This window comes from Ascaphus truei, unplaced genomic scaffold, assembly GCF_040206685.1.
Source record: "Ascaphus truei isolate aAscTru1 unplaced genomic scaffold, aAscTru1.hap1 HAP1_SCAFFOLD_749, whole genome shotgun sequence".
Taxonomy (NCBI): domain Eukaryota; kingdom Metazoa; phylum Chordata; class Amphibia; order Anura; family Ascaphidae; genus Ascaphus; species Ascaphus truei.
In genome coordinates this window covers 160,515-185,322 of record NW_027457084.1, presented here as the reverse complement: position 1 = coordinate 185,322, position 24,808 = coordinate 160,515, and the positions used below count along the sequence as shown (strand labels likewise).

Sequence of the window (24,808 nt, the reverse complement as noted above, 5' to 3'; positions counted from 1 at the left end):
AATGTCGGATCTCCCTGCGGTATCTCCTTTAAGAGCTTGAGTGAATCCCGCAGTGTGAGAAACTTTGCATCACGTTCAGCAGATCTATAGTGCGAACGGTAGGTGACGTTTATACTGGCAAATTTTACCAATTATTCGCAACAACGCAACTGAACAAATAGTCTTCACACTGACACTTTGCGGATTTGTGCGTTTCTTAAACAAGATCGCACTAAGTTTCCCAAAGCGCCCTGTGGCAGGATCAGACTTCTCCGACGCCCCTGTTTACAAACCGTTCTTTACAATTACCTGCGCGCAGAAGTCAGAGGGGTTTAATGATTAAGATTGGTACAGTGAGGGGCTGATTTTTATAAGGACTTCGCATTTATTAAGCACTGAGACCCCGTTACTGTGACTGTGTTTTAGAAAGATTCAAGCAATATTTATGGTATTAAAAGGGTGGGGGGGGGGGGAAGAGGGTGTTATTTTGTGTTTTTGTTTTCTTTAAAAGAAAGTGGAATTTCTGAAATAAAGTCGCTGTCCTGTGTGTGGGGAGGAAGTAGGTGTCTGATTTGTAGGGGGACCAAAAACATCACCAAGATTTAACATGTCGCTGCCATGGGAGTGCATCTCCCCCCTCCCTCCCTCATCTCTAATCCTCTCTCTCTCTCTCTCTCTCTCTCTCTCTCTCCTCTTCTCTTCCTCCCCAGGGGTTACTATGAGCAGCACGGCTGCAGGTTCACGTCCGTCATACCCACCAACGTCTTTGGTCCACATGACAACTTCAACATTGAGGATGGGCACGTCCTGCCGGGGCTCATCCACAAGGTCTACCTGGCTAAAAGTGAGTGTTTACTACAGTTAGGCACTCTCCCCCGTATGGGGGGGACACACGCGAGAGGATGTTCTAAGGCATAAAAGTAACATTTATGGGGGTGCGAACCACCAGGTCTGTGGCCACTTTGCAGCAACATGAAGGAAGAAGTTACAAGAGAGAAGGCTCCGGATGTGGAGACTTAAATCACCAATACAGGTTTCATTTGTTTTAAGCTGGGGGTCTTCGGAGCTGCACTGTGTTTATTTGAGCCCCCTGCTTAGAGATCCTTCCTCCTTAGGGGCCAGCCAGGAAACCTTTGCGCCTAACGTAATAGCGGCATTTAAATGGCCCACATCACGTGGGCCAATAGGAAGCGGTGACATCATCTGGCGCGGCTTCCTATTGGCCCACGTGACCTCGACATTTAAACTCCACAGAGATACCGACACCACCTCCTACAGAGGTAAGTATCTCAGGAAGCAGGGGGTCCCCGGAGCTGAAATTAACGGGGTTCAGCTGCTTCTGTCCCGTAATTTTGTTTTACATTTTATTAAATGAAACCTGTATTGCTGTGTTTTTTTTTTTTTTTTAATGTCGTTTATATAGTCCTATTAATGTTCACATAGAATTGTTCAGGCACAATGCGTTTACACCAGTAGCAGAAGCCCCTCTCCGATGCATTAGTGCTTCTCTGGTTACTGCAGGGTATATTTGAGGTCCGTTTCCTGGGAGTGGTCCAGACCGCACAATTACATAAATACACAGTACTACGGTGGGACTGGGTTATGAGCCGGCCAAGATGGCGTCTGTCACGATGCGCTTACAGTTTAATCTTGTCGTGCATGAGACACACGTAGATGAAATCTGAATTCCACAAGTCCCACCCCATCGGCAGCGGACAAGCCGGAGAGCCATTTAGTAAAAAAAAAACCTACGATGGGACATGAACGCCTCAAGGGTGAAGTGATGATAGAAAAGTGTGTCCGTGTCCGTCCGGGTTGGGGACTTTGAGGCGCTAGTGTACATTTCTGTGTGAGCCTTTACATTTCCATGAGCCATACATTTGCTTTTTGGCTTTGCATTGCTTTAATAAATCTGTCCAGTGCTGATTGGATGTCACAGAGCCTCATGGCCGCCATACCGCTCTTGCGAACATCTACCGGAGATGGCGACCGCCGTTATCAGACAGCCACAGAGACAATTGCACTAGATGAGGGACACTCCTGATGCCATGGGTGGGGGGTCGTGCTCTCTCCACACGCGAGTTTATATTCGGGTGCCGTGGACGTGTAATCCCAGCAAGGGTTACACTTCGTCAGCCTTCCCTGAAGTGCTTTTATTTGTTTGTTTTCAGAAAACTCCACCCCTCTCTCCATCTGGGGCACAGGGAAACCCCGCAGACAGTTCATATATTCTCTGGTAAGTCGCCCTCGCAGCCGGGGTTATTATTTTGTGTGTGGTGGGTTTTGGGGAAGCTGGTGAGTAGGTTGGGGGGGGGGGGTTTGGGGAGGTGTGTGTGCGCTGAGGAGAGGGCTTTTTGTGTGGGAGAGAATGGTCCTGTATGTGTGTGGTAAAGGGGAAGGTAAGTGAGATGTGAGTATATGGAGTATGCGAGCATTGAGTGCCCCAAAATAATACTGGTCTAAAAGCTCCCAATCATTTAGCCCATATCAGTCCCTTTTTTTTTCCCCCTAGCTTCAAGACCACCTTGTGTGCAGTGTCCTTGGATGGTTGTTGCTGCTTCTGTGTAGGGAGTAGACCTTCAGATTATTTTGTATGGGGCAGGAAAAAAACATATCTACTCCCAATGTAGAGCTGTCTACTCCGTGCCGCATCCAATTCTGCTACAAGATTCGCAGCTACTCGCTGGCGCGATGATCACCAGCGTGCTGAATGCGTCACACGTTTCTGCAGCAGCACTGCATTCCCGCTCTCGCCCAACGCGTTTCAAGAGGTTAACTCTCCATCAGAGGTATAATCTCTTGAAACGCGTTGGATGAGAGTGGGCGGAACTCGCAGTAGAATGGAACGCCTGCAAAGTGTAGGCAGCCATGATCCCTTTGTGCATTTCAACATTGTTTGAGTAGAATTGTCTCATCATGCCAAATATAAATGAATCTGAAGATAATACTCTTTGGGTAATGAAAGAAGCTCAAAACAAACTCCAATTAGGCACTATAAGTGGGCAGCGTACGTACGGTCACTTGGTCCGGTCACTGCTGCATTGCTGTTGCCTCGGGAATACAGTCTCAATCCTCCGTGTTTCCTGTTACCTTCCATCCTGCAACGGTTTGTTTCCTTCTCCCCTAGGATCTGGCAAGGCTCTTTATCTGGGTCCTGAGGGAATACGAAGAGGTGGACCCCATCATCCTTTCTGGTGAGAGGTCTCTCTGGTCGGCAGAGTCTCATGGGGCAGGGTCTAGAGATGTTCAACACACTGCCTTTACCCAAAAGTGAACTGCATCAGGATTTAAAATTATTTTTTTTAATGAAAATTGGACATTTGCAAATAAAATTCATAAACCATTAATGCTAATGGTTTGAAATATCCCAATCCCCTAAATTAAATATCTCTCCAATAGGCAATTTTTCCTTTTAACGTGAATTTTTCCTAATTACCTCATAGGCATTTGATAACAAAATGAACACCTTGTTGGTTGTGTGGATAGACCTGTTGGCTTATACGGTGCATTATAGAAGCCGTAAGTTTCGTGTGGGCTGAATGCTTTCACGTTTATAGTCCGCATGTTGCCAAGACTGCAACTTTTTAGTATTGCTGACAATTTTAAAACCTCTGGTTATCCAAGCATATCGATGGGGAGTTCATGTTCATGGACTTCGGTGCAGAGCTGAAAATCTTGGTAATGAAATGTGAGTCCCGGTCTCTTTCTGATCATCCCATGATCTCTGTCCTCTTTCAGTCGGAGAGGAAGATGAAGTCTCCATTAAGGAAGCGGCTGAGAGCATCGTAACAGCTATGGACTTCAAAGGAGAAGTCATTGTATCCTCTTGATGTTGATGCCGAGCTCAAAGGGTTCAATTGGCTCCGGGGAGAAGTAGACTTGCGTTGGGTTGTGACAAATATTTCAAGGGATTAACTAGAGTTTCTTACAGGTTCTATCATTCTGTTATTGTAGAATAATAGGAACACGGGAATAAGGGATGGTTTTCTCGAAGCAGCTCTCTAATTTAGGTCTGTCTAAATCCTCTTTGCCATTATCGATCCGGGGAATCTCACGGAGCTCAACTGCGGTGCTGCCTGGAAACTTGTTTAACAAAAATATGGCCGATGGGTACCTAGCTGTTGGTGACCACGGCAGCCATATATTCTTATAGTAAGTGGGAAGAACAAAACAATGTAAGTTCCCAGCAGACGGAGCACTGCACGATTCTCGTGGGACCCGCTCTGGGTCAATCGAGTAAACCAAACCAATAGGGTATTTGGGGGGGGGGGGATTGTTGCTTTTAGGTATTTAGTGACGTATGCACTTCTGTACATGGCATTTGGCAAAAAATATTAAAGTATTTGTAAATTATAGAAATTGATGGCAGATTAGAACCGTGTTGTCCACCTCGTCTGCTCCTTTCCCTCTCTGCTGTGAAAGCTTAGCCCCGGTGTGATCCATGTCTTGTTTATATATTTAGACGTTTATACCAAACATTTTTTAATTCCCTTACTGTATTGGCCTCTACCACCTCTGCTGGGAAGCTATTCCACAAATCCACTACCCCTTCCATGAAGTACGTCCTCACATTTTCCCCTGAGCCTCCCACCCCCTTTCTCCAGAGCACGACCTGTGTACTTCACTCCTGTACTTTGTGGAAACCCTTTTTTTATTTAAACGTTTGTATTATAACGTTTCCTGGACACACTGTGCATATCGAGGTCCTTCAGTGTTTCCAGTCATGCCGTAGCCCATGTGGCTCCCCTACTACGTGTTACAGCTGCTGTCTGCCCTTGTTCTCTCCCGTGTTGATTGCTGTAACCTATCTGCTGCTGTCCGAACCATCTCTTGCTCTTCTAGGTGCATCTCTTCTTCCGACCTTCTGGCTTCAGATTAATTTCCGTATCGACGACAGTAATTCTCCTTTCTTTGAAGGCTCTGCACTTCCGTGATCTTTCGTTACACCCCCAGTCGTCTCTTCTGCTCAATGCATGGGTGGTCTCATCTTTGCACCTTTTTTACCTCCACAGCCGTCTCCCGTCTTAAACCTCTCTCCCTAATCTCTGCCTACATCCCACCTTCACTTTCTGCATTCAAAGCCCTGCTCAAAATCCACCGCTTAAAAAAAAGCGTCTCAAACTATTCTGCGCCTCCACCGCTGGCTCTGCGTGCATTTGATCTGTGACTGCAATTTTAATAAATGCAAATCCTGTGTCTAAGTCTTCCAATGTACCACTTGGATTGTTAGCTCTTCGGGGCAGGGACCCTCTTTGCCTTATGTCAGGGATTCGCAACGTTTTTGGAGTGCGCCCACCTGCCTGGGAGCCCCCAGGGTTCGCGCCCCCACCCCCCTCGGTTAGAACCCGATGTCAAATGACGTCGCGGGCCATGTGACGTCACTTGACGACACGGCGCAGATGACCCAGCTGGCAGCAGGTAAGGGAGTTACAAAGGCCTCACGCATCCCCCGGCATTTAATTTAAATGCCTTGGGGAAGGATACGGGTCCTCTAACAGCCGCGCCCCCCTAGCAAATCTTGCGCCCCCCTCAGTTGGCACACCCCTGCCTTATGTTGTCCGTTGCTTGCTGCCTCCTAGTTGAGGATAATGGAGTGAATCTAGCAATAGGAGGAAACAATTCTTGGAATAGCTGCACTTTAGGGAAAGTAAAAAAAAAAACCCCTATGAACAAAGGAGGCCTGCGGTTTCAGATCAGGAGAAATGGGAAGAGCAGGCGAGTCCGCTGTCCTTATTATGCCATGAACGTTTTATTTTCTGTTGGCATAAAGAGTAGGTGGCATGATGGTGCCCATGTAGAATTGCAGACCAGACTCCACGCCACCTTGGGATTTTATTCCATGTCTTGTTTTCTAACTTCTTCTTCCAAAGCTGCCTGGCTCTGCATGTCTATGCTTAATGGAAAGCTAGAACTGGACTCCAAGCTCTTGGTGACAGCAGTTGGTTTGCGGTGGTTGTGCATGCGGTGGTTGTGCATGCAGCGGTGTTATTGGGCTGTGATATCACACTTAGTCTTCTATATTGTTAGTGTGGTGCTCAATTGTATTGTGTAGCAACCGCTCCCAAGTTTACAGTGGGGCATTATAGCAGTCATATTCTTCCTGAGAAAAGTCTATATTCTCTTTTAAGCAGCGATACATTTTTAACACCCGAATCCTTCATTGGTGTTAGGTGTGTCAAATCTCGTACTAGATGGTCATGGAATAACAATACTACTTTATTTTTTTTTATTTTACAAACCTGGGGTACACCTACTTATTTTGACTGAAATCAGCGGCACTTTCTTTTAAAAGGGCAATTAAATTACTTTACAAGTTTTCTCTCTCTCTCTCCCTGTTTTATTTTTATATAGCCTACAGCTTTCTAACATTAGGTCCCAATGTCTTTGCCCCCAATGTTTAGAATGTATTAAACTCTGACACAATACTACAGAGTCACTGCTGCCTTTTTGAGGTTAACACCTCCAGCAGATCTGGCATCATTGAAGGGGTTACGTTGTTTTGTGTGTGTGCTCCAGCCTTGGCGTGTTGTCTTCTGTGGAAGAAGCTTGTTTTCTCTTAACGGCTTCAGTTCGACAGCACGAAATCTGACGGACAGTTCAAGAAGACGGCTAGTAACGGCAAGCTGAGGAAGCGTCTGCCAGGCTTCCAGTTCACGCCTTTCAATCAAGGTAATGTGCTACAGGCGGCCCTCCTATCCCCTGTGCTGACGGAGGACACTGCAGCGCGTTGCATTGGTGCAGTCCTTTCAAACACGCAGCGTCACGTTCCCATTAACCCTTGCAGTGCCGCCATTTTTCCGGATCGCGCCCAGTTGATCGCGTGAGTGATGATCATGTGGTGGCAAGGCAGACTCATGACGTGGGGGGGGGGGAGGGGCAGTGAACACGATCTCCACCTACAAAACTAGCATATTTTTTTATAGCATGATGTACACTGTCAGCACTCAAAGGGTTAAATAAATAAATCTCGTTCATAAGAGGCCAGGGCTATGACCGCAGCCTGACCACCAAGTACCAGGCTTCATTGTCGCCTTTTGGTGGGGTATTGTGCACCAAAACCGCCATGGCATCCTATGGAAACTTTGTGATGAGCACTAAAAAGGGATATATTGTTATCTGTGGGGAAATGACCGCGCCGGCTTCAGCTGAAGTTCATGTTATTGAACTGTGTGATTTTTAAATCCCTCATTTTTTGGGTGTGTTGATAAAATAAATGCTGAACTAAAGCCGAGCAGAACAGGTCTTCTCCATCCCTACCAATCATGACCATCTAAGGACAATGGCAACCAGTAGTAGTCTGGCAATAGCAAACGTCTGATCAGTCCCTGGGTAAACCTGAACCATTGGCCTTATCATATCATAGTACAATCTTGATGACTTAAAAAATTATTGTGATGTGCTTATGAATATTCATAATGAGAAACTATAAGCTCTTGACACCCCAGATGTTGTTCAGTACCCTGCATTTGTGTCCTGTGTAATGTCCAAACAGAAATAGTTTCAGTGCTTTTTATGTAAAGGGTCATTTCCCAAAACGGCAAAAGCCGTGGAAGAGTGTGACCCACAAACATGAGCTTTGTGTGGGTGCAATATCTTGGCAGTGACCCCACTACATTGTATGTTGTGCATTTTTGTAATGAGTAAGTGATGATGGAATCATAGGTTTGTCTTCTTTTTTTTTTCACCCAGCTGTCCAGGAAACCTGCATCTGGTTTAATGCCAACTATGACAAAGCCAGGAAATGAGGAGCCGGCGACACGCGTGAAATCTCTGGGACTCTGCTGAGGGATAGCGGCGATCTTTAGGCTTTGAGGTGTGGTGGCGTTAGCGAGATAAACCCTCTGCTTCTATGAATGCCGGATCAGCGGCACTGGATGAGCCACCGTCCTTTCTGCAAATACTGTAATTGAACTGTGACGAGTGGGGGGGGGTTTCTAAATCAAGATATAAAGCACTTGGCAGCTGCTACATGTACTGTATTTTGTCATAATAAAGCAATCACCTTGTGACAATATGTTGGTGCTGTACTGGTTAAGTCATTGGTCTTGAATAAATCAGCAGTTTTGGGATAGGTACTGTACACATAACAGAAGGTTTTTTAGTGCACACAAACCACATCTGCACCTTTAATCCAGTATGGTACCCTAGGAAACTGGTATCTTCTAGCCCTCAATCTCATTTCATGGATTCATGTGAGCAATTTATCAGGTTTACATTTGTGCATTGGGAGTGGTAATAACTTCGTAAACATTTCTCAACTGCAGTATGTATACAATTGGTTTATATGTGATCGACAAATTACCAAAAAATCTACTCGCCACCTAGTACCACACGTGTGCTGCATGGGCCAAAAGGAGCTCGCCACGATGTTAAATCCACTCGCCCGGGGCGTGCAAATGTATAGGTTTGTCGAACACTGATAGTATATCACAATAAGGATATCATCGATTTTTGGCCACTAATTGCCATAGTCCTAAATCTATCCACCACAGATTTCTGGTATATAGAACGTTTTGCCACCTGCGAGTTTGGGATACCCCAGGAGGTGGATCTGGGAATCAAGTGAGATTCTCGGAACCAGCCAAGCGCATTGCACCGGGCAAACTCTGAAAGCGCTATTACGACTCACCGCCAGGACTCCTGCTGCAGCATCATCCGGGCATGAAGGTGGTTAATGTATACCTGCAATCACACTGGGTCCCTAGTAGAGAGAGGGGTCCCTAGTATAAAGAGAGGTACCCAGGTACATGCCCAGATTCCCTGCACCTAAGATAGGGGTCCAGCCAAGTAATAAAACAGTGGTTCATGTGTGTAAAAAAAAAAAAACAATTTCTTCCCCCTCCTAATGTGTGCCAAGTATGAGGCTAGTGAATGTAGGTAACATATACACTCACTCCATCCCTGACATCAGAACAGGGACTCATATTGTACCACACATAAGACAGGACACAGTATATTTTATTAAAGGGTTATGTTTAATAGGTATATGTACTGGTAACCTGCAAATGAACTGTGGGATTTCCAAGTCATGGATTCCAAGAGACCAGGTGGCTACCAAGCTTGGTGCGTCTGTGTCTGTGCGAAGTCCTGACTTGAAAGCCTCAGGGATGCCAAGGTGTTAGGAAGAACTGCAGTACCCCTCCTGTTCTGAGTACCCACATCCTGGGCTAACACAGGACTATCCGGACACCATTTGCCAGAACCCAGACTCTGGAGCCTGGGCAGCGGGTGGGCACAGTATGCAGAGTCAGAGGTGCCAGGTAGGCGCATGCCCTTTACAGACTAAGAAAAGGTGCCCTCATGGCTTTACAAACCCAGCAAATCGGTGATTGGCTGGCAGGGAAATTCCCACGCTCTGATAGGCTGTAGAGGTTGGTGAATGAGAGCCTGAAACCCTTAAGAGGGATTGCAACCAGGAGCAGAGATTCCAAGCGCCAAACCAACAGCGGCAAATTCAAATACGCTCTGTACTGAATAGACACGAACCGGCTTCAAGGATTTTAAACTCAGAAAAGTTTCTAAGTCCCGCTTTTGAGAATGTAGCGGCTGGGATTGCAGGCCGGAATCAGTTCCAGGACTTTTGAGAGTACCTACCGGTCAAGGAAAAGGTCTCCTACAGAGGTCATTTTTGTGAATTTTGTTTTAAGGATAGATGTATTTGTTAGCCCCGTTCCCAGTAAGTATGTTAACCCTGTAAATTGTGTTACATTGTGTGTATGTATTTTCCTTAAATTACAATTTATTTTACCACCTTGCTTCGCTCAATGATCCCGGGATAAAAAGGTGTTAATAAACCAGGTCTCCTGTGACAATGAGACTTGCTGGAACAGCACCAACTTCATCTAACTGACCCTGCCTGGAGACAAAGAGGTTTTTGCTACATGATTCTCTGGCTAGCCAAAATTATGCTACAATAGAAACCGGATCACCCACCCCCTACATACTAAGCCATGGAAGGAAGATACATTTATTTATTTATAAAGTATTTTACCAGGAAGTAATACATTGAGAGTTACCTCTCGTTTTCAAGTATGTCCTGGGCACAGAGTAAAACAAAGAATACATGGTTACAAGTACAGTTACATAAATGAACATAGTATAACATATATTCAAGACATTGCATGCACAGTTAAAGAAAATATATATTATGAGCGTATGAAACACTTACAGACCAGGTTAAAATGTGAGACAGCCTTAGATTTGAAAGAACTTAAACTGGTGGTGGATGTGAGAGTCTTTGGTAGGTTGTTCCAGTTTTGGGGTGTAGGGAAGGAGAAGGAGGAACATCCGGATACTTTGTTGAGCCTTGGGACCATGAATAGTCTTTTGAAGTCTGAACTCAGGTGATAAGTGCTGCAAGTGGTAGGGGTGAGGAGCTTGTTCAGATAGATGGGTAGCTTGCCCATGAAGAATTTAAAGGCAAGACAGGAAAGGTGAACTTTGCGCCTAGACTCTAGTGTTGACCAATCTAGTTCTTTGAGCATTTCGCAGTGATGTGTGTTGTAGTTGCATTGGAGAACAAAACGACAAATTGAATTGTAGAGGGTGTCAAGTTTGCTAAGGTGGGTTTGAGGAGCCGAGCCACATACTATGTCTCCATAGTCAATAATTAGCATTAGCATCTGCTGTGCGATACGCTTTCTGACAAGGAGACTTAGGGAGGATTTGTTCCTGTAAAGTACCCCTAGTTTGGCATAGGTCTTGGTTGTCAGGGTATCAATGTGCATCCCGAATGTTAAGTGGGAGTCAAACCATAAGCCCAGGTATTTAAAACTAGTGACAGGTGTTAGAGTGGTGTTAGCGTTGGTTCTAATCAGGAGCGCAGTCACTGGAAGCTTTACAAATTTAGTCTTGGTCCCAAATACCATTGTTACAGAGCCTTGCGGGACACCACAGGTGATATCCAGGGGGTTGGAGTTACTGTAGAGCCTGAGATGGACACATGTTGGGATCTTCCTGATAGGTAGGACTGAAACCAGTTTAAAGCATGTTTCCCTATTCCAGAGCTCTGGAGTTTATTAAGCAGGATAGCATGATCAACTGTGTCAAAAGCCTTTGCAAAATCTAGGAATACTGCACTAGTGAGTTGTCCCCGTTCCATTCCACACTGGATTTCATTGCAAACTTTTAGCAGGGTAGTTACGGTAGAGTGTTTGGGACGAAACCCAGATTGGAATTGGCTAGGGAAATTTGTCTTGGTATAGAAATCGCTTAATTGGGAGTGGACACATTTTTCCATGACTTTGGATAGAATTGGGAGAAGTGAGATTGGCCTGTAGTTTGAGACAGTGTTTTTGTCCCCACTTTTGAAGATTGGGACAACTCTGGCAGTTTTCCAGGTCTTAGGGATATGGCATGCAGACAGGATAGAGTTGACTATGGACGCAATTGGTTTGGCAATGGCTGGGGCACCAAGTCGTGGGAACCTAGATTGTAGTAAGTCGGGTCCACATTGGCTGCTTAGTTTTAGTTTGAGGAGCGCTTGTATAATCTCCTCTTCAGATACTGGGCCAAATTGAAAATTGTGGGCAGTGTTGGGAGGGGGTGGGACTGTAGGGGTACTACCAGGATGAGATTCCGGTTTGTGGTTTGGGCTGCGTTTCGCTAATAAGTTAGTGGCACACCCCACAAAGTAATCATTGAATGCATTTGCAATGTCAGTGGGGTTTGTCAGAGTAATATCCCCCTTAGTGATATTACTTGGTTGTTGATGGTTAAGAAGCTGGAATATATTGTTGATAACCTTCCAGAAGTTAGCTGGGTTTGATGTATTCTGGTGGAGATTGTCAGAGTAATATTGTGCTTTTGCATGTCTTGTTTGCCTTGTGCACATGTTCCGCAGGCATCTGTAGTGATTGAGAACCTTGGTAGTGCCAGTTACTTTGTAGCTTTTCCACAAGGCATCCCAGAACTGGTAGAGTGCTATAAGGTCAGGTGTAACCCATGGAAGGTGGGCCCCCCGTACCCTTATTTTGCGTAGTGGAGCATGGGTATCGCAGAGTTTTAAGAACTCGGATTGGAAATAGTCGAGTGCAGAATCAGGGTCGGGAATTAAATCAATTCTATGCCATGGGCAGTTGGTAAGGTCATCCAGAAACTGTTGTGGGTTAAAGTTTTTAAATGTTCTAGTGAGGAGAACTTTAGGGCTTCAATGGGGCGGTTTAATTTTTCTTACACAGTACACTATTGCATGGTCACTGAAAATATCAGGAAGGATGCCAGAGGATTGGATTCTGCTGGGGTTTGAGGAGAGAATCCAGTCTAGCAAGGAATAGTTATGCGATTTCAGGTTTATCCGTGTGGGATGGGAAATGAGTTGCGATAGGTTAAGTGACTTGAGTTGTATCTGGCTTTTGTGGTTTTTAAGGTCAAGCCAATTGAAGTTGAAATCCCCAAGAACTAGCAGCTCACTCTTCTCATTCAGAGAGGAAATGGAGCCAAGAAATTGGGTGATATCAGTCAGGGATTGTAGAGGGGCTTTAGGGGGGCGGTAGATGCCAGCAAGCAAGATGGGCTTAGAAAAGGGGAGGCAGATTTTGCCAACTAGAATTTCAAAAGAGGGTGGGCTTGGTGGGCAATTTAACAGTGTAAATTGTAATGTGTCTGCAATATAAAATAACACCCCTCCTCTCTTTGACCTATCTCTCCTAAAAATGGAGTATCCCTGAATGGCAATATTTGCATCAGGGGTTTTAGGGGATAGCCATGTTTCTGTAAGAACGATGGCTTTGGGTTTATGCATAAGGCACCATGCCCTTAGTTCGTCCAGTTTGGGCAGCAGGCTCCGGATGTTTATATGGGCGACAGATAGCCCTTTTTGGAATTTAAAGGTGGAATTCTCAGGGGCATGGGACAGATTTGAAATGGGAGGACCTGGGTTAGGTTCAATATCACCTGCTAAAGAGAGTAACAGTATGAGTAGAAATTTGGGTAGTTGTTTGCCATTTGAGTGAGCAGTGGTTGGTGTGCTGGTTTTTAGAGTTCTCCACCAACATTCAGTAGATAGTGCAAGGCTTCTGAGTAGTCCAGGGTGTATGGTGATGTTGGGTGTGGGCCAGGATGGAGGAGTTTGTAGTGGGTAGAGGGAGTAACATCTCCATGAGGCCAGGAGAAAGAAAAAAGTTCAAATACATAGCAGGTTCATGATGCCAGAGGTAGGCAGTGCTGCAAAGAGCTGTTGTGAGCAGACTGAGTGTGAGCAAACTAAACAGCAGGTGTGTGCCTGTTCCTTGTCAAATGTTTAGCTGTATTGCAATGCTAGAGTCAGTTCAGGGTTTCAGTGTATTGTGCAGTCAGTTTTGGGAGAGACTGCAGTAAATAAGTTGTAAAGGGGTGGGGGGTTGAAATAGGCAGGTTAGCAAGCTTGGGATCATAGTGTGATCTGAATAGCTTACCGTTTGTTGTCTTGAGTAAAAGAGTTTGCAGTAGATCCAGTCCCCAGTCACCTCTAGTCAAACTATAGTCTAACTGTATTTATCACTTAAAAAGCTCACTTTAAATGCCTCACTGACTAATGCCTAATGCAGTTCCTGCAAAGATGCAGGAAAGGTGTTGGTATTATACAGATAAAGCAGTCACATGACCCTCCCCCTCCCCAATAAATCAGCTTGTTCCAGTTGGTCAATTAACAGCACAGAGTTAAGAGGGGAAAAAAACAAAAAAAACACTTTTTTAATTCAAACATACTAACTTATATCAATTCTACAAGGCCAGAGTCAGTATTTTACACAGGGTTTCAACATCAGGAACATACATAAAGGCGCTAACCAGTTAAAGCCAGAGCAGGAACAGGCATGTGTAGAATGAGCTGTGAATGATTGAAGAGTCGCTGTTCTAACAAGTGTATACATTGCTGCTGTGAGAGTAGTTCAGGAAGAACTGTTGGTGTTTGTTTGCTCACATGTGAAGTACTGTTGACCTTTTTATTGTTTACTGATGGTGCCTATTAAAACAAAACCTACTTCAAGACAGGTATCCGCATCAGACTCCCTTTCCTTCAGACCCCAAACCCAAGTACATCTCATTTCATCCAAGGAACTCTCCTTTCCACACCCTATACTTGCCTGAGGGTGCTCACTGTTTGCTGCCCATTGCGATTTTATTTCCCCCATGTCAGTGGCCTTTAAAATCTAAATCATGGATATTGCTTTACTGCACCGCTCCACTTCGCTGTTTACTTTTTCTTCATTACCTAACACCCCCTGCAGTGTTTGTGACTGGACAAAAGGCATTTCAAAGCCCAGCTGAATTCAATCAGAACCCAAAAGGCAGGCAGCCGAAAGGTATCCAAAGGGTGTCAGCCGTTTGCTGCTCAGTTACTGGGTTGGGTAAAGTCTTCCAACAATAGATTGCAAACCTATCCTACCTCTTCTAACCCAATTTTACCTGTCTAAGGCTGTGCTTATAGTGCCGGTGACAGCGCAGCAAAACAAATGCATTGCCGCCGCCGCGTGCGTTTATAGTAAGCACGACGCAACGCTTTGGTCGCGATCTCTGGAAGTCATCTCTATTTGATGTTTTCCAGCTACTGTAGCGTCACCGTCACTATAAGCGTAGCCTAGCTGCTACATAGGTGTCACGGTGGACCAGTACTTAATTTAATATTTTTGGGATTCTCAATTGAACACAAGGAGGCAAAATAAATTGTCATTTATTTCCTTAATAGACAAACATGTCACAGCCTTAGAATACACTTAATATAACACTTACTGGGATGGGGAAACTAAATAAAATGTCCTTTGCAAGAAAGCACAAGAAATGCAATCTCTGATTTCAAGTCCGTTTGGCTAGATCGCAAGTTGCTGATCTAATAACTTTGCCAAATAAAGGAATTTCATAGAAGTTCGTTTGAATTTGTTCGGGAGTCACCAGGGCTAAAAGAATTCCAGAGTTTGGGGTGAATCCTTGGTTGCGATTTTATTAACTTGTGTCCTGGAACCTCTACCCGAACGGAATCCTCTGCAAAGCTTGGTTTCATCATGAATTACATCTGAATCACACCCGGGATAGCTCAGCAGCCATGGTTATAGGGTTCACAAGCCTATTCTTAACATGTATGCCCAATCCCCTCCGTGGGAACATTTAACTCACCAATCCCTGATTTGCCCAGAGTTTGCAAAACTGTCAAAAAAAAAAAAAAAAGGCTTTCCTGTTTGCAAAGCGCATGGGCTCACTCGACACCCATGCGGTTTAGCATACCTGAAATACACCCCTTAACTTTCAACCCTTATTCTGGGGTTTGGCTCCAAGGTGCGAATGGCCCATGCTGGGTGCAGGGATCTGGCACTCAGCAACATACCGGCCATTTTCACACTTTCGATCTCTTAGGCTTTTCATCCCAATATTTCTCTAGACTCAGAGGCTCCCACTTAGCGGGACTCCTTTGAAACGCAGGAAGGAAAATACCCTCAGCTCATTCACCCTTAGCATATTTACATGCCAAAGGATTTCTTCCCGGGCTTACAGAAAACTGTTCCTGCCTGTACACTTTAAATTCACAGTATTACACACTTTATTAAAACATCATGTTCTGGGTGTACCACAACTATAATTTTTATATGTGAGTGATTTATTTACACTTGCACACCAAAAATCAGGGTGCTAGCTATCTCCGTTCACAAGTTAGCCCGCTTAATTGAAAGGCTTGCTTGTAGGAAGCTAAGTTCACCTACTTCTCGTGTCAATAGACCGACTTCCCACGGCAATAGACTTTTTCTGCATTTCAAGTTACGGGAGCTAACAAGGTACGGATACATTGTATCGGTAAACCACTTATAATCTAACCGCAAGCCACCTATTCAATTGGCATGCGGTTACAGGGTCAAGTGCTTGAAAATGGATACCTATACTTCAAACAGACCTCCCATCCTCAGCCAGGCTTCTTCAATCAGCACTGGCTTCAGTGCTCACCATGCCATCTTGTGCCTGAAAACCTTATAGCACAGTTTACATGTATTTCTATTACAGCAGGCAGGGAATAGCCTGCAAACTGGGGGTAAGAAGGCTGGGACAGGGCAGATACATTAGTGTCATGCATATACTTTAACCCCAACTCGCATTGGGAGTGAAGGTTAAATTAGCCAGGTATAATACCTTTATTAAGGCCTGATTAACCCCATGATCGCCACAATAGGCCCATAATAGGCAATAAATCAAACCTTGGTCCAACACATACTGTACCTACCATCTCCAATCCCATTGCCTGCCCCAGAAGCTCCTCCATACCATGCAATGCCAACCACTCCATCCTTCTTCACACCTCCACCTCCCTTCCCTTCTATTTTCCCCGCTCACTATACCATACGCTCACTGTCTGCAATACACTTCCTGCATTTCATGACTTTTTTTTATCACGATTCAGCCTACTTGTTATTGCAGAGACATCTCCCCCCCCCCCCCCCTTTGGGACAGCCTCACCGGCTACACTGTCTCACAATGTCTTCTCCTTCCAACCAGAAAGCAGACAGGGTGGAGCAATACGCGTCCTTCACTCAATGTACTTTCCAATTGATAACCTGTTAAAATCATGTACCATCATATCTTCCAAGATCTAAAAATACCGCATTTGAGTTTAGCATATGAGTATTACTTTAATAAAACAGATATATGGACACTGACAAACCTGAAATCTCACAACCATTCCTTGCTAGACTGGATTCTCTCTAGTCCCAGCAGAATCCAATCCTCTGGCATCCTACCTGACATTTTCAGTAACCATGTGTACTATGTAAGGAAAATTAAACCGCCCCAATCAAGACCTAAAGTTCTCCTCTGTAAAACATTTAGAAACTTTAACCCACAACAGTTTCTGGCTGATCTTACCAGCTGAACAGAATCGACTTAATTCCCAACCCCGATTTTGCGCTCTACTATTTCCAATCCGAGTTCTTAAAACTCTGTGATACCCAAGCTCCACTACGCAGAATAAGGGTACGTGGGGCCCACCTTCCGTGGGTTACAACTGAACTTATAGCACTCTACCAGTTCAGGGATACCTTGTGGAAAAGCTACAAAGTAACTGGCACTACCAAGGATCTCAATCACTACAGATGCCTGCGCAACATGTGCACAAGGCAAACAAAGCATGCAAAAGCACAATATTACTCAGACAATATCCACCAAAATACATCAAACCCAGCTAACTTCTGGAAGGTTATCAACAATATATTCCAGCCTCCTAACCATCAACAGCCACGTAATATCATTACGGGGGATATTACTCTGACAAACCCCACTGACATTGCAAATGCATTCCATGATTACTTTGTAGGGTGTGCAACCAACTTATTAGCAAAACACAACCCAAACCACAAACCTGAATCTCATCCTGGGAGTACCCCTATAGTCCCACCCCCTCCCAACACTGCCCACAATTTTCAATTTGTCCCAGTATCCGAAGAGGAGATTACACAAGCGCTCCTCAAATTAAAACTAAGCAGCCAATGTAGACCTGAGTTCACAAGCATGGACCATTAATAATCACAGTACATGTAGATTGAACAATAGTTGCACTTTACATCCACACAGCCATTACTCTTTATGCAGGTCATCCGACTGCCCACTCTTAACACACCTTGGAGGACTTTTTACTTAACTGCTACTCTGGTGGACCAGGTTCCCCCTTCCTTAATATCCTTGCAGTCCCTTTTATTGTGGGATCCTGCTTTGGTCCAGGCTTGGGTAATGTTACCGTTACTCCTCCACCCCTGCTTTGGAACGGCAACTTCCTCAAGGTTACGGTGTGTGTGTGTGTGTGTGTGTGTGTGTGTGTGTGTGTGTGTGTGTGTGTGTAATCCCCAGACATCTTGGTGGCCTTTTGCATGGCCCACGGAGGCATGTCTGCATTCTGGTTACTGGGACATGCTATAGGGGGGACACTACCCCAGAAGGGTGGCCTGATCTATACTATGCTTTGGGGAACATCTTCCCTACCTCTAAGCTCTGAAGTCTCTAACGGCCATGAGGGAACTCTCCCAGAATCCTATGCTCCTCTCCTTTATACATACGACAGTACTGCAGTGTCATCACGGGGTGGAGTTTAACCTCTACTTTTAACCCCCAATGTAAATTTAGTAGCCAACACCAGGAGGAGGAGAGAGTGGGGGGGGGGGAGAGGTTTACACTTCTACAATTCAGGTTGGTCATTTAAAAAACATCACAACCTACAAAGTATCTTCCTCGTTAAATCAAATACTCCTACTTTAAGTGTCATCAGTTCCAGGTATGTTTAAGAATACAAAGTTGGCTTTTAAAGGATGACCGTGTATACGGCATCCAACTTTCCACCCAGGAAGACACAGACCAGGTTCCCCCTTCCTTAATATCCTTGCAGTCCCTTTTATTGTGGGATCCTGCTTTGGTCCAGGCTTGGGTAATGTTACCGTTACTCCTCCACCCCTGCTTTGGAACGGCAACTTCCTCAAGGTTACGGTGTGTGTGTGTGTGTGTGTGTGTGTGTGTGTAATCCCCAGACATCTTGGTGGCCTTTTGCATGGCCCACGGAGGCATGTCTGCATTCTGGTTACTGGGACATGCTATAGGGGGGACACTACCCCAGAAGGGTGGCCTGATCTATACTATGCTTTGGGGAACATCTTCCCTACCTCTAAGCTCTGAAGTCTCTAACGGCCATGAGGGAACTCTCCCAGAATCCTATGCTCCTCTCCTTTATACATACGACAGTACTGCAGTGTCATCACGGGGTGGAGTTTAACCTCTACTTTTAACCCCCAATGTAAATTTAGTAGCCAACACCAGGAGGAGGAGAGAGTGGGGGGGGGGGAGAGGTTTACACTTCTACAATTCAGGTTGGTCATTTAAAAAACATCACAACCTACAAAGTATCTTCCTCGTTAAATCAAATACGCCTACTTTAAGTGTCATCAGTTCCAGGTATGTTTAAGAATACAAAGTTGGCTTTTAAAGGATGACCGTGTATACGGCATCCAACTTTCCACCCAGGAAGACACAGACCAGGTTCCCCCTTCCTTAATATCCTTGCAGTCCCTTTTATTGTGGGATCCTGCTTTGGTCCAGGCTTGGGTAATGTTACCGTTACTCCTCCACCCCTGCTTTGGAACGGCAACTTCCTCAAGGTTACGGTGTGTGTGTGTGTGTGTGTGTGTGTGTGTGTAATCCCCAGACATCTTGGTGGCCTTTTGCATGGCCCACGGAGGCATGTCTGCATTCTGGTTACTGGGACATGCTATAGGGGGGACACTACCCCAGAAGGGTGGCCTGATCTATACTATGCTTTGGGGAACATCTTCCCTACCTCTAAGCTCTGAAGTCTCTAACGGCCATGAGGGAACTCTCCCAGAATCCTATGCTCCTCTCCTTTATACATACGACAGTACTGCAGTGTCATCACGGGGTGGAGTTTAACCTCTACTTTTAACCCCCAATGTAAATTTAGTAGCCAACACCAGGAGGAGGAGAGAGTGGGGGGGGGGGAGAGGTTTACACTTCTACAATTCAGGTTGGTCATTTAAAAAGCATCACAACCTACAAAGTATCTTCCTCGTTAAATCAAATACTCCTACTTTAAGTGTCATCAGTTCCAGGTATGTTTAAGAATACAAAGTTGGCTTTTAAAGGATGACCGTGTATACGGCATCCAACTTTCCACCCAGGAAGACACATTTATGCTGAAAGGAAACAATTTTTTTTTTTTAAACTTACAAATACGAGTTACTTAAAAGATTTTATTATGTACATACACAGATTTACTAAATGCACATTTAAAAAAAAGACATTATACAAATGTTTTATCTTTATAAATACAAAGCAGAGTGTGACCTGTAGGAGCAGATACAAACGTAGCAAGACTGTGTCCGAGAAGTCGCGGCCAAACAAGCGTCGGTCTGTAGTGAGCGTTACCATGCCGTGGGGCGGGGGTGCAGAGGGGGGCACATGCCGTGGGGCGGGGGCGCAGAGGAGGGGTCATGCCGTGGGGCGGGGGCGCAGAGGAGGGCCCATGCTGTGGGGTGGGGCAGAGGGGGGCCCATGCTGTGGGGTGGGGCAGAGGGGGCCCATGCTGTGGGGTGGGGCAGAGGGGGGCCCATGCTGTGGGGTGGGGCAGAGGGGGGCCCATGCTGTGGGGTGGGGCAGAGGGGGGCCCATGCTGTGGGGCTTCCGGATCAGATGCTCCACAGTGTTAATCCTTCGGAGCTAGGTCCTGCTAAACAGTCATACTACGTCTATAAAGCAACCAGTATTTAAAAAAAAAAAATGTAAAATGATTAGCATTAAAGACTACCTCTGATAAGGTTTTTCAATTGGTAAATATTAGGGGGAATATAATTTCCCAAGTAGCCATATTACACTAAAGATAAAATGCAGTGAGTGAGGCTCAATGTTTCCTCAGAAGCCAGGAGGCAGCCATCTTGGATCTGATGTTATGTCAGGTCAGGCTGCTCCACACGTACAGAATTGCATCTCCCTGCTTTACTGAGAAAGTCACAAGTGTGCCCTTTTTCACCCAGTGCTGCCATGTAAAATCAACCACTAGAGGAAGAAAGGGGCAGGTTTGTGCTTTTCCAGTAGAAGACCATGTTGCTGAGGTAGCTCATGACACTGGAGGAGCTTCCTGCGAGCCTTGCAGAGCAATGGCTTCAAGATACCTTCATCATCGTGCCTTAATTGTGTAAATGCGTCAATTTACACAAATATATATGTATATAGGTATATGTACAGGGATACAGACATATAAATATATACACATAACATGCACAGATTTCCCATTGCAATATAATGGTTTGTCACCCCGATTTTGGGGGATAATGTTCTCTCTCTCTATCTCCCACAGAATCAGTTCCCCCTGGTGCCGATTTGCACGAAGCTAGTTCTTGGAACGCTTCTGTTTGCAACATATTACACATTTTTGTGATCTGGTAGAGGAAAAATAAAAAATTACAGATGACTCCCGGGGTCAAATAGCAGCAATGTCATGGTCTGGAGACCGAGGTCTCAGGCCGTGGGAGTGAGGCTTGGACATCAGCCATACGTTTTTTCCCAAAAAGGGACCAACAGCGGCTCATACAAAGAGGTAGGAATTCCAGAAACAGGGTCCCCGGAGTTAAAAACATCTTTTTTTTTTTAAATACAGTAAAATACAAGACTGGATGATGAGGTTTCTTGAGCAGATGCTGGCAGTTCCAACTGTCCATGCAGAACCTTTTTCAGTTATCTGGGATCTTCATGACATTGTATACGACACCTGCCCGGACACATGTACACGGCAGAACTCCTGTCCCGAGCTGGCCTTGTTCCGGCAGGGCTGGCCTGCTTTGGTGATGGCTTGGCAGAACTGCCGAGGAGACATGGAAGAGAGAGACCTGCACGGGGAAAAGCAACGGGTGTGACTTGCACAGCAGAACCTCACAGCAACGTGGGAACAATCCCACCCACGCAGGAATAAATCATTCACCCAACGGCAGAAATAAACCAGTGTCTATCGTAAGAGTGACGGGACTAATAGTGGTGTTCGTTCTTACATTAGAGCAGTTTCTTACCACCAACTCTTGCACCTGCCAGGCATAAAAATCAAGAGTGTTTTGGGAGTGCAATACTACTTATTTTCCATTTGTGTTATATAAAAATCATTCATAATATTTGCATGTTCTTGTATAGCGCTGCTAGTTTTACGTAGCGCATTACAGAGACATTTTGCAGGCACAAGTCCCTGCCCCGTGGAGCTTACAGTCTATGATTTTGGTGCCTGAAACACAGGGAGATAAAGTGACTTGCCCAAGGTCACAAGGAGCCGACACTGGGAACTGAACCGGTGCCAGTCAGTGTCTTTACTCACTGAGCCGCTCCTTCAGCCCAAGGAATAGAATTATACTATGCCAAGTTTAAGGTATTCATAAAAAAGGTTTATTACCATACGATACCTACATATTACGTGTAAAAAAAACGTCACTAAGATTTATTCCAAAAGAAAGTACTTGGAAAATCCTTTATATCGAACGGCTGCAAATCCAGGATTACTTCTTCTGATCACTAATTGATCTGACTTTTTGCACAAGCATTTACATATTAAGTTATAGCACTTTTTTTTTTACTGTCACTTTGAAGGTTTTTACCCATCTCCTATTTTCATAATTATGTCTCTTTTATAAAGAAGTGTTGACGCTCTTCGCCTTCTCCCCGCACTTTATATAAGAGCAGATACGCAGAAAAGAGACGTGAGCACCAATATTTACCAGCTCTGCTTATAAAATACCAGGGCTGACAGTCCAAGCTCGTCCAACGGCTGGTATGGTATAAATAGTTGTACATGGTTTACTCTGGGCCCTATATATTAAGCTGCATTGGACGGTGTCTCGGAGTAGCATGGCTTAGTAAATATGGCCCTCAATCCCTTGCCCAATCACACTGCGTTGGTTCATATCAATTTTAAAAGGAACTGCACTTTTAAGTAACAATCCCTCCATTTCTGATATATATTTTTATATCGTCTGAACCATGCGGCCGGACAGAGCCGATCTCCACTGTTTCTAGGTCCTCGTCTGAGCCAGGAGGCCGGACAGTGCCGATCCCCACTGTTTCTAGGTCCTCGTCTGAACCAGGAGGCCGGACAGAGCCGATCTCCATTGTTTCTACTGCAGGTCCAGAGACCCCCTGGTTCCAGATAATTACCTTATGTGCCTGTCAAATTAGAGATGTCTGCTCAAGTCATAAATAGGAAGCCACTAGGTCATACTCTGACAACACTGCAGCTTACTATTGGCCTCTGGGAAATTAAAATGGCTGACAAAGAAGTTCACAAAGAGGACCAGAGAAACTGACATAAAAGGGTAATTCTCTAAGGAACTCCAGGTGACCCTTCCTGTTCTGATTCCATAAACAAAAAATTAAAGTAGGGGGAATTATAGCTTTAAACTTCAGAAGTAGCCGTGGTTTCATCCGAAAACATGTTCCCTTGCAGAATCCGTTACCATAGGCAGAGATGGCACAGAACAGCACACCAGAGGGAGACAATAAAGCCTTCAACATCACAACATAAGGACAACTTAATATTCCCAGGTGCCTCCAGTTCTCGGATTAGCGCGGCATACTCACACATTGCTGCTCATGGAACTGTTAGCACTATAAGTCCTCGCCTCAGACAAAGCATCAAACACGGAGCCCAGGTGACGCTGGGGAACCTTCTCCTGCCCAATCTGTTGGATGAAGAAGACTATTACTCAATAACACTGCCACAGGAAAGCGAGGTTGTGCTACAAGACTATGCTGGGCAGGCACACGCATCACCCAACCCATACATCTGTGCTGGGCACACGCTTCACCCAACCCTTACATCTGTGCTGGGCACACGCATCACCCAACCCTTACATCTGTGCAGGGCACACGCATCCCCAACCGATACATCTGTGCTGGGCACACGCATCACCCAACCCATACATCTGTGCTGGGCACACGCATCCCCCAACCCATACATCTGTGCAGGGCACACGCATCACCCAACCCATACATCTGTGCTGGGCACACGCATCACCCAACCCATACATCTGTGCAGGGCACACGCATCACCCAACCCATACATCTGTGCAGGGCACACGCATCACCCAACCCATACATCTGTGCAGGGCACACGCATCACGCAACCCTTACATCTGTGCAGGGCACACGCATCCCCAACAGATACATCTGTGCAGGGCACACGCATCACCCAACCATTACATCTGTGCAGGGCACACGCTTCACCCAACCCTTACATCTGTGCAGGGCACACGCATCACCCAACCCTTACATCTGTGCTGGGCACACGCATCACCCAACCCATACATCTGTGCTGGGCACACGCACCCCCCAACCCTTACACCTGTCCTGGGCACACGCATCCCCCAACCCATACATCTGTGGGCAGGGCTTGGGATTCAGAACAAGCTGCTCCACCCAAGCAAATCTAGCGGATCTCCCCCTAAACCAGAATTTTGGTGCTAATTGGGATACCTAATTTTTACTAGAATGCATAACGTATTCAAAATAAATACTAGAGAAAGGGTAACTATAGACATGTTAACCTCATTATTTTATTCTATATGTAACGGGTTTCCCCCCCCCCCCCCCAATCGCAGATACAGTGTGGGGGTGCAGGAAACATATAGTGTTACTCGGTGTTGTGCATTACCTGTTGGCTCACAGGAGGGCTGAGCTTCTGCCACGGGGAACCTGGGGCAATATACTAGGGGTATTCACTTACGATGCAGCGCCTCCACCTGCGATGGCTCCCACCAGAGGGGGAGTGGTTCCTCGCAGGACAATCAATAATCACGTAGACAGCATGTATATTAACTAATGACTTTACTAACATGCATAACAACGCATCACATTCATAATGACCTGTGTCCCTCTCACGAGGAGACACTAACCGCGACGTCTCGCCGGACACTTCCAACACCAGGTGATCCCACCCAGTGTCCAAAGAACCCCACCCAATGTCCCGCACTCTTGCAGAGAGTCAATGGGTGACTGCGCAGTCACTATTTACGCTAAGGGCCCGGTGGTGCACTTATGAATGTATGATACCTGCCGAGCACTCCGGTGCTCGGGTCAGCAACACTTCACAAAGGGTCAGTCGGGCGATGACTCCTTCTGATCCTCCAACCGAACTCCAGGCATGCGGACCGCCAGGGCGGTCCCACTCTGGAATAGTCTCTGCGGACCCCAACGTGGGTCCGAACCGCTTCACAGGAACTGCAGCAGCCGCCGCCGTGTCCCTATCTATCTAAGTTGCACGCACTATACTATAGGCCTTCCCTATAGCACAGCAACCTGCAGTGGCTTTGGGAAACTCCTAGGGGCCTACAGGGGGTTAATGACC

At 45.7% G+C, this 24,808-nt stretch overlaps 2 protein-coding genes across 2 annotated transcripts in view; one reads left to right on the top strand and one right to left on the bottom strand.

Moving 5' to 3' along the window:
• Positions 1–582: 582 nt before the first annotated feature.
• Positions 583–7,978, top strand: GFUS (GDP-L-fucose synthase). Its single transcript, XM_075584800.1, has 6 exons — positions 583–823; positions 2,151–2,215; positions 3,107–3,173; positions 3,718–3,797; positions 6,549–6,648; positions 7,669–7,978. The coding sequence occupies exons 1-6, from the start codon at positions 598–600 to the stop codon at positions 7,722–7,724; spliced, it is 594 nt and encodes a 197-aa protein (XP_075440915.1). The 5' UTR covers positions 583–597; the 3' UTR covers positions 7,725–7,978.
• A 12,096-nt stretch (positions 7,979–20,074) lies between these two features.
• Positions 20,075–24,808, bottom strand: part of LOC142486125 (protein brambleberry-like) — a 30,362-nt gene continuing 25,628 nt past the window's right edge. The window contains exons 12-13 of the mRNA XM_075584801.1: positions 23,044–23,144; positions 20,075–21,314 (exon numbers count right to left, since the gene is read on the bottom strand). Coding sequence (XP_075440916.1) covers positions 21,176–21,314; positions 23,044–23,144 — 240 coding nt within the window. The 3' untranslated portion in view covers positions 20,075–21,175. The remainder of the gene's footprint in view (positions 21,315–23,043; positions 23,145–24,808) is intronic.

Bases quoted from the DNA above. Each gene is read 5' to 3' on its own strand.
- GFUS (XM_075584800.1), top strand. From the start codon at position 598: ATGGGAGTGCATCTCCCCCCTCCCTCCCTCATCTCTAATCCTCTCTCT. The intron at 2,216-3,106 runs GTAAGTCGCCCT...CTTCTCCCCTAG, and splicing joins GACAGTTCATATATTCTCTG to GATCTGGCAAGGCTCTTTAT. The intron at 3,798-6,548 runs GTATCCTCTTGA...TAACGGCTTCAG, and splicing joins ACTTCAAAGGAGAAGTCATT to TTCGACAGCACGAAATCTGA.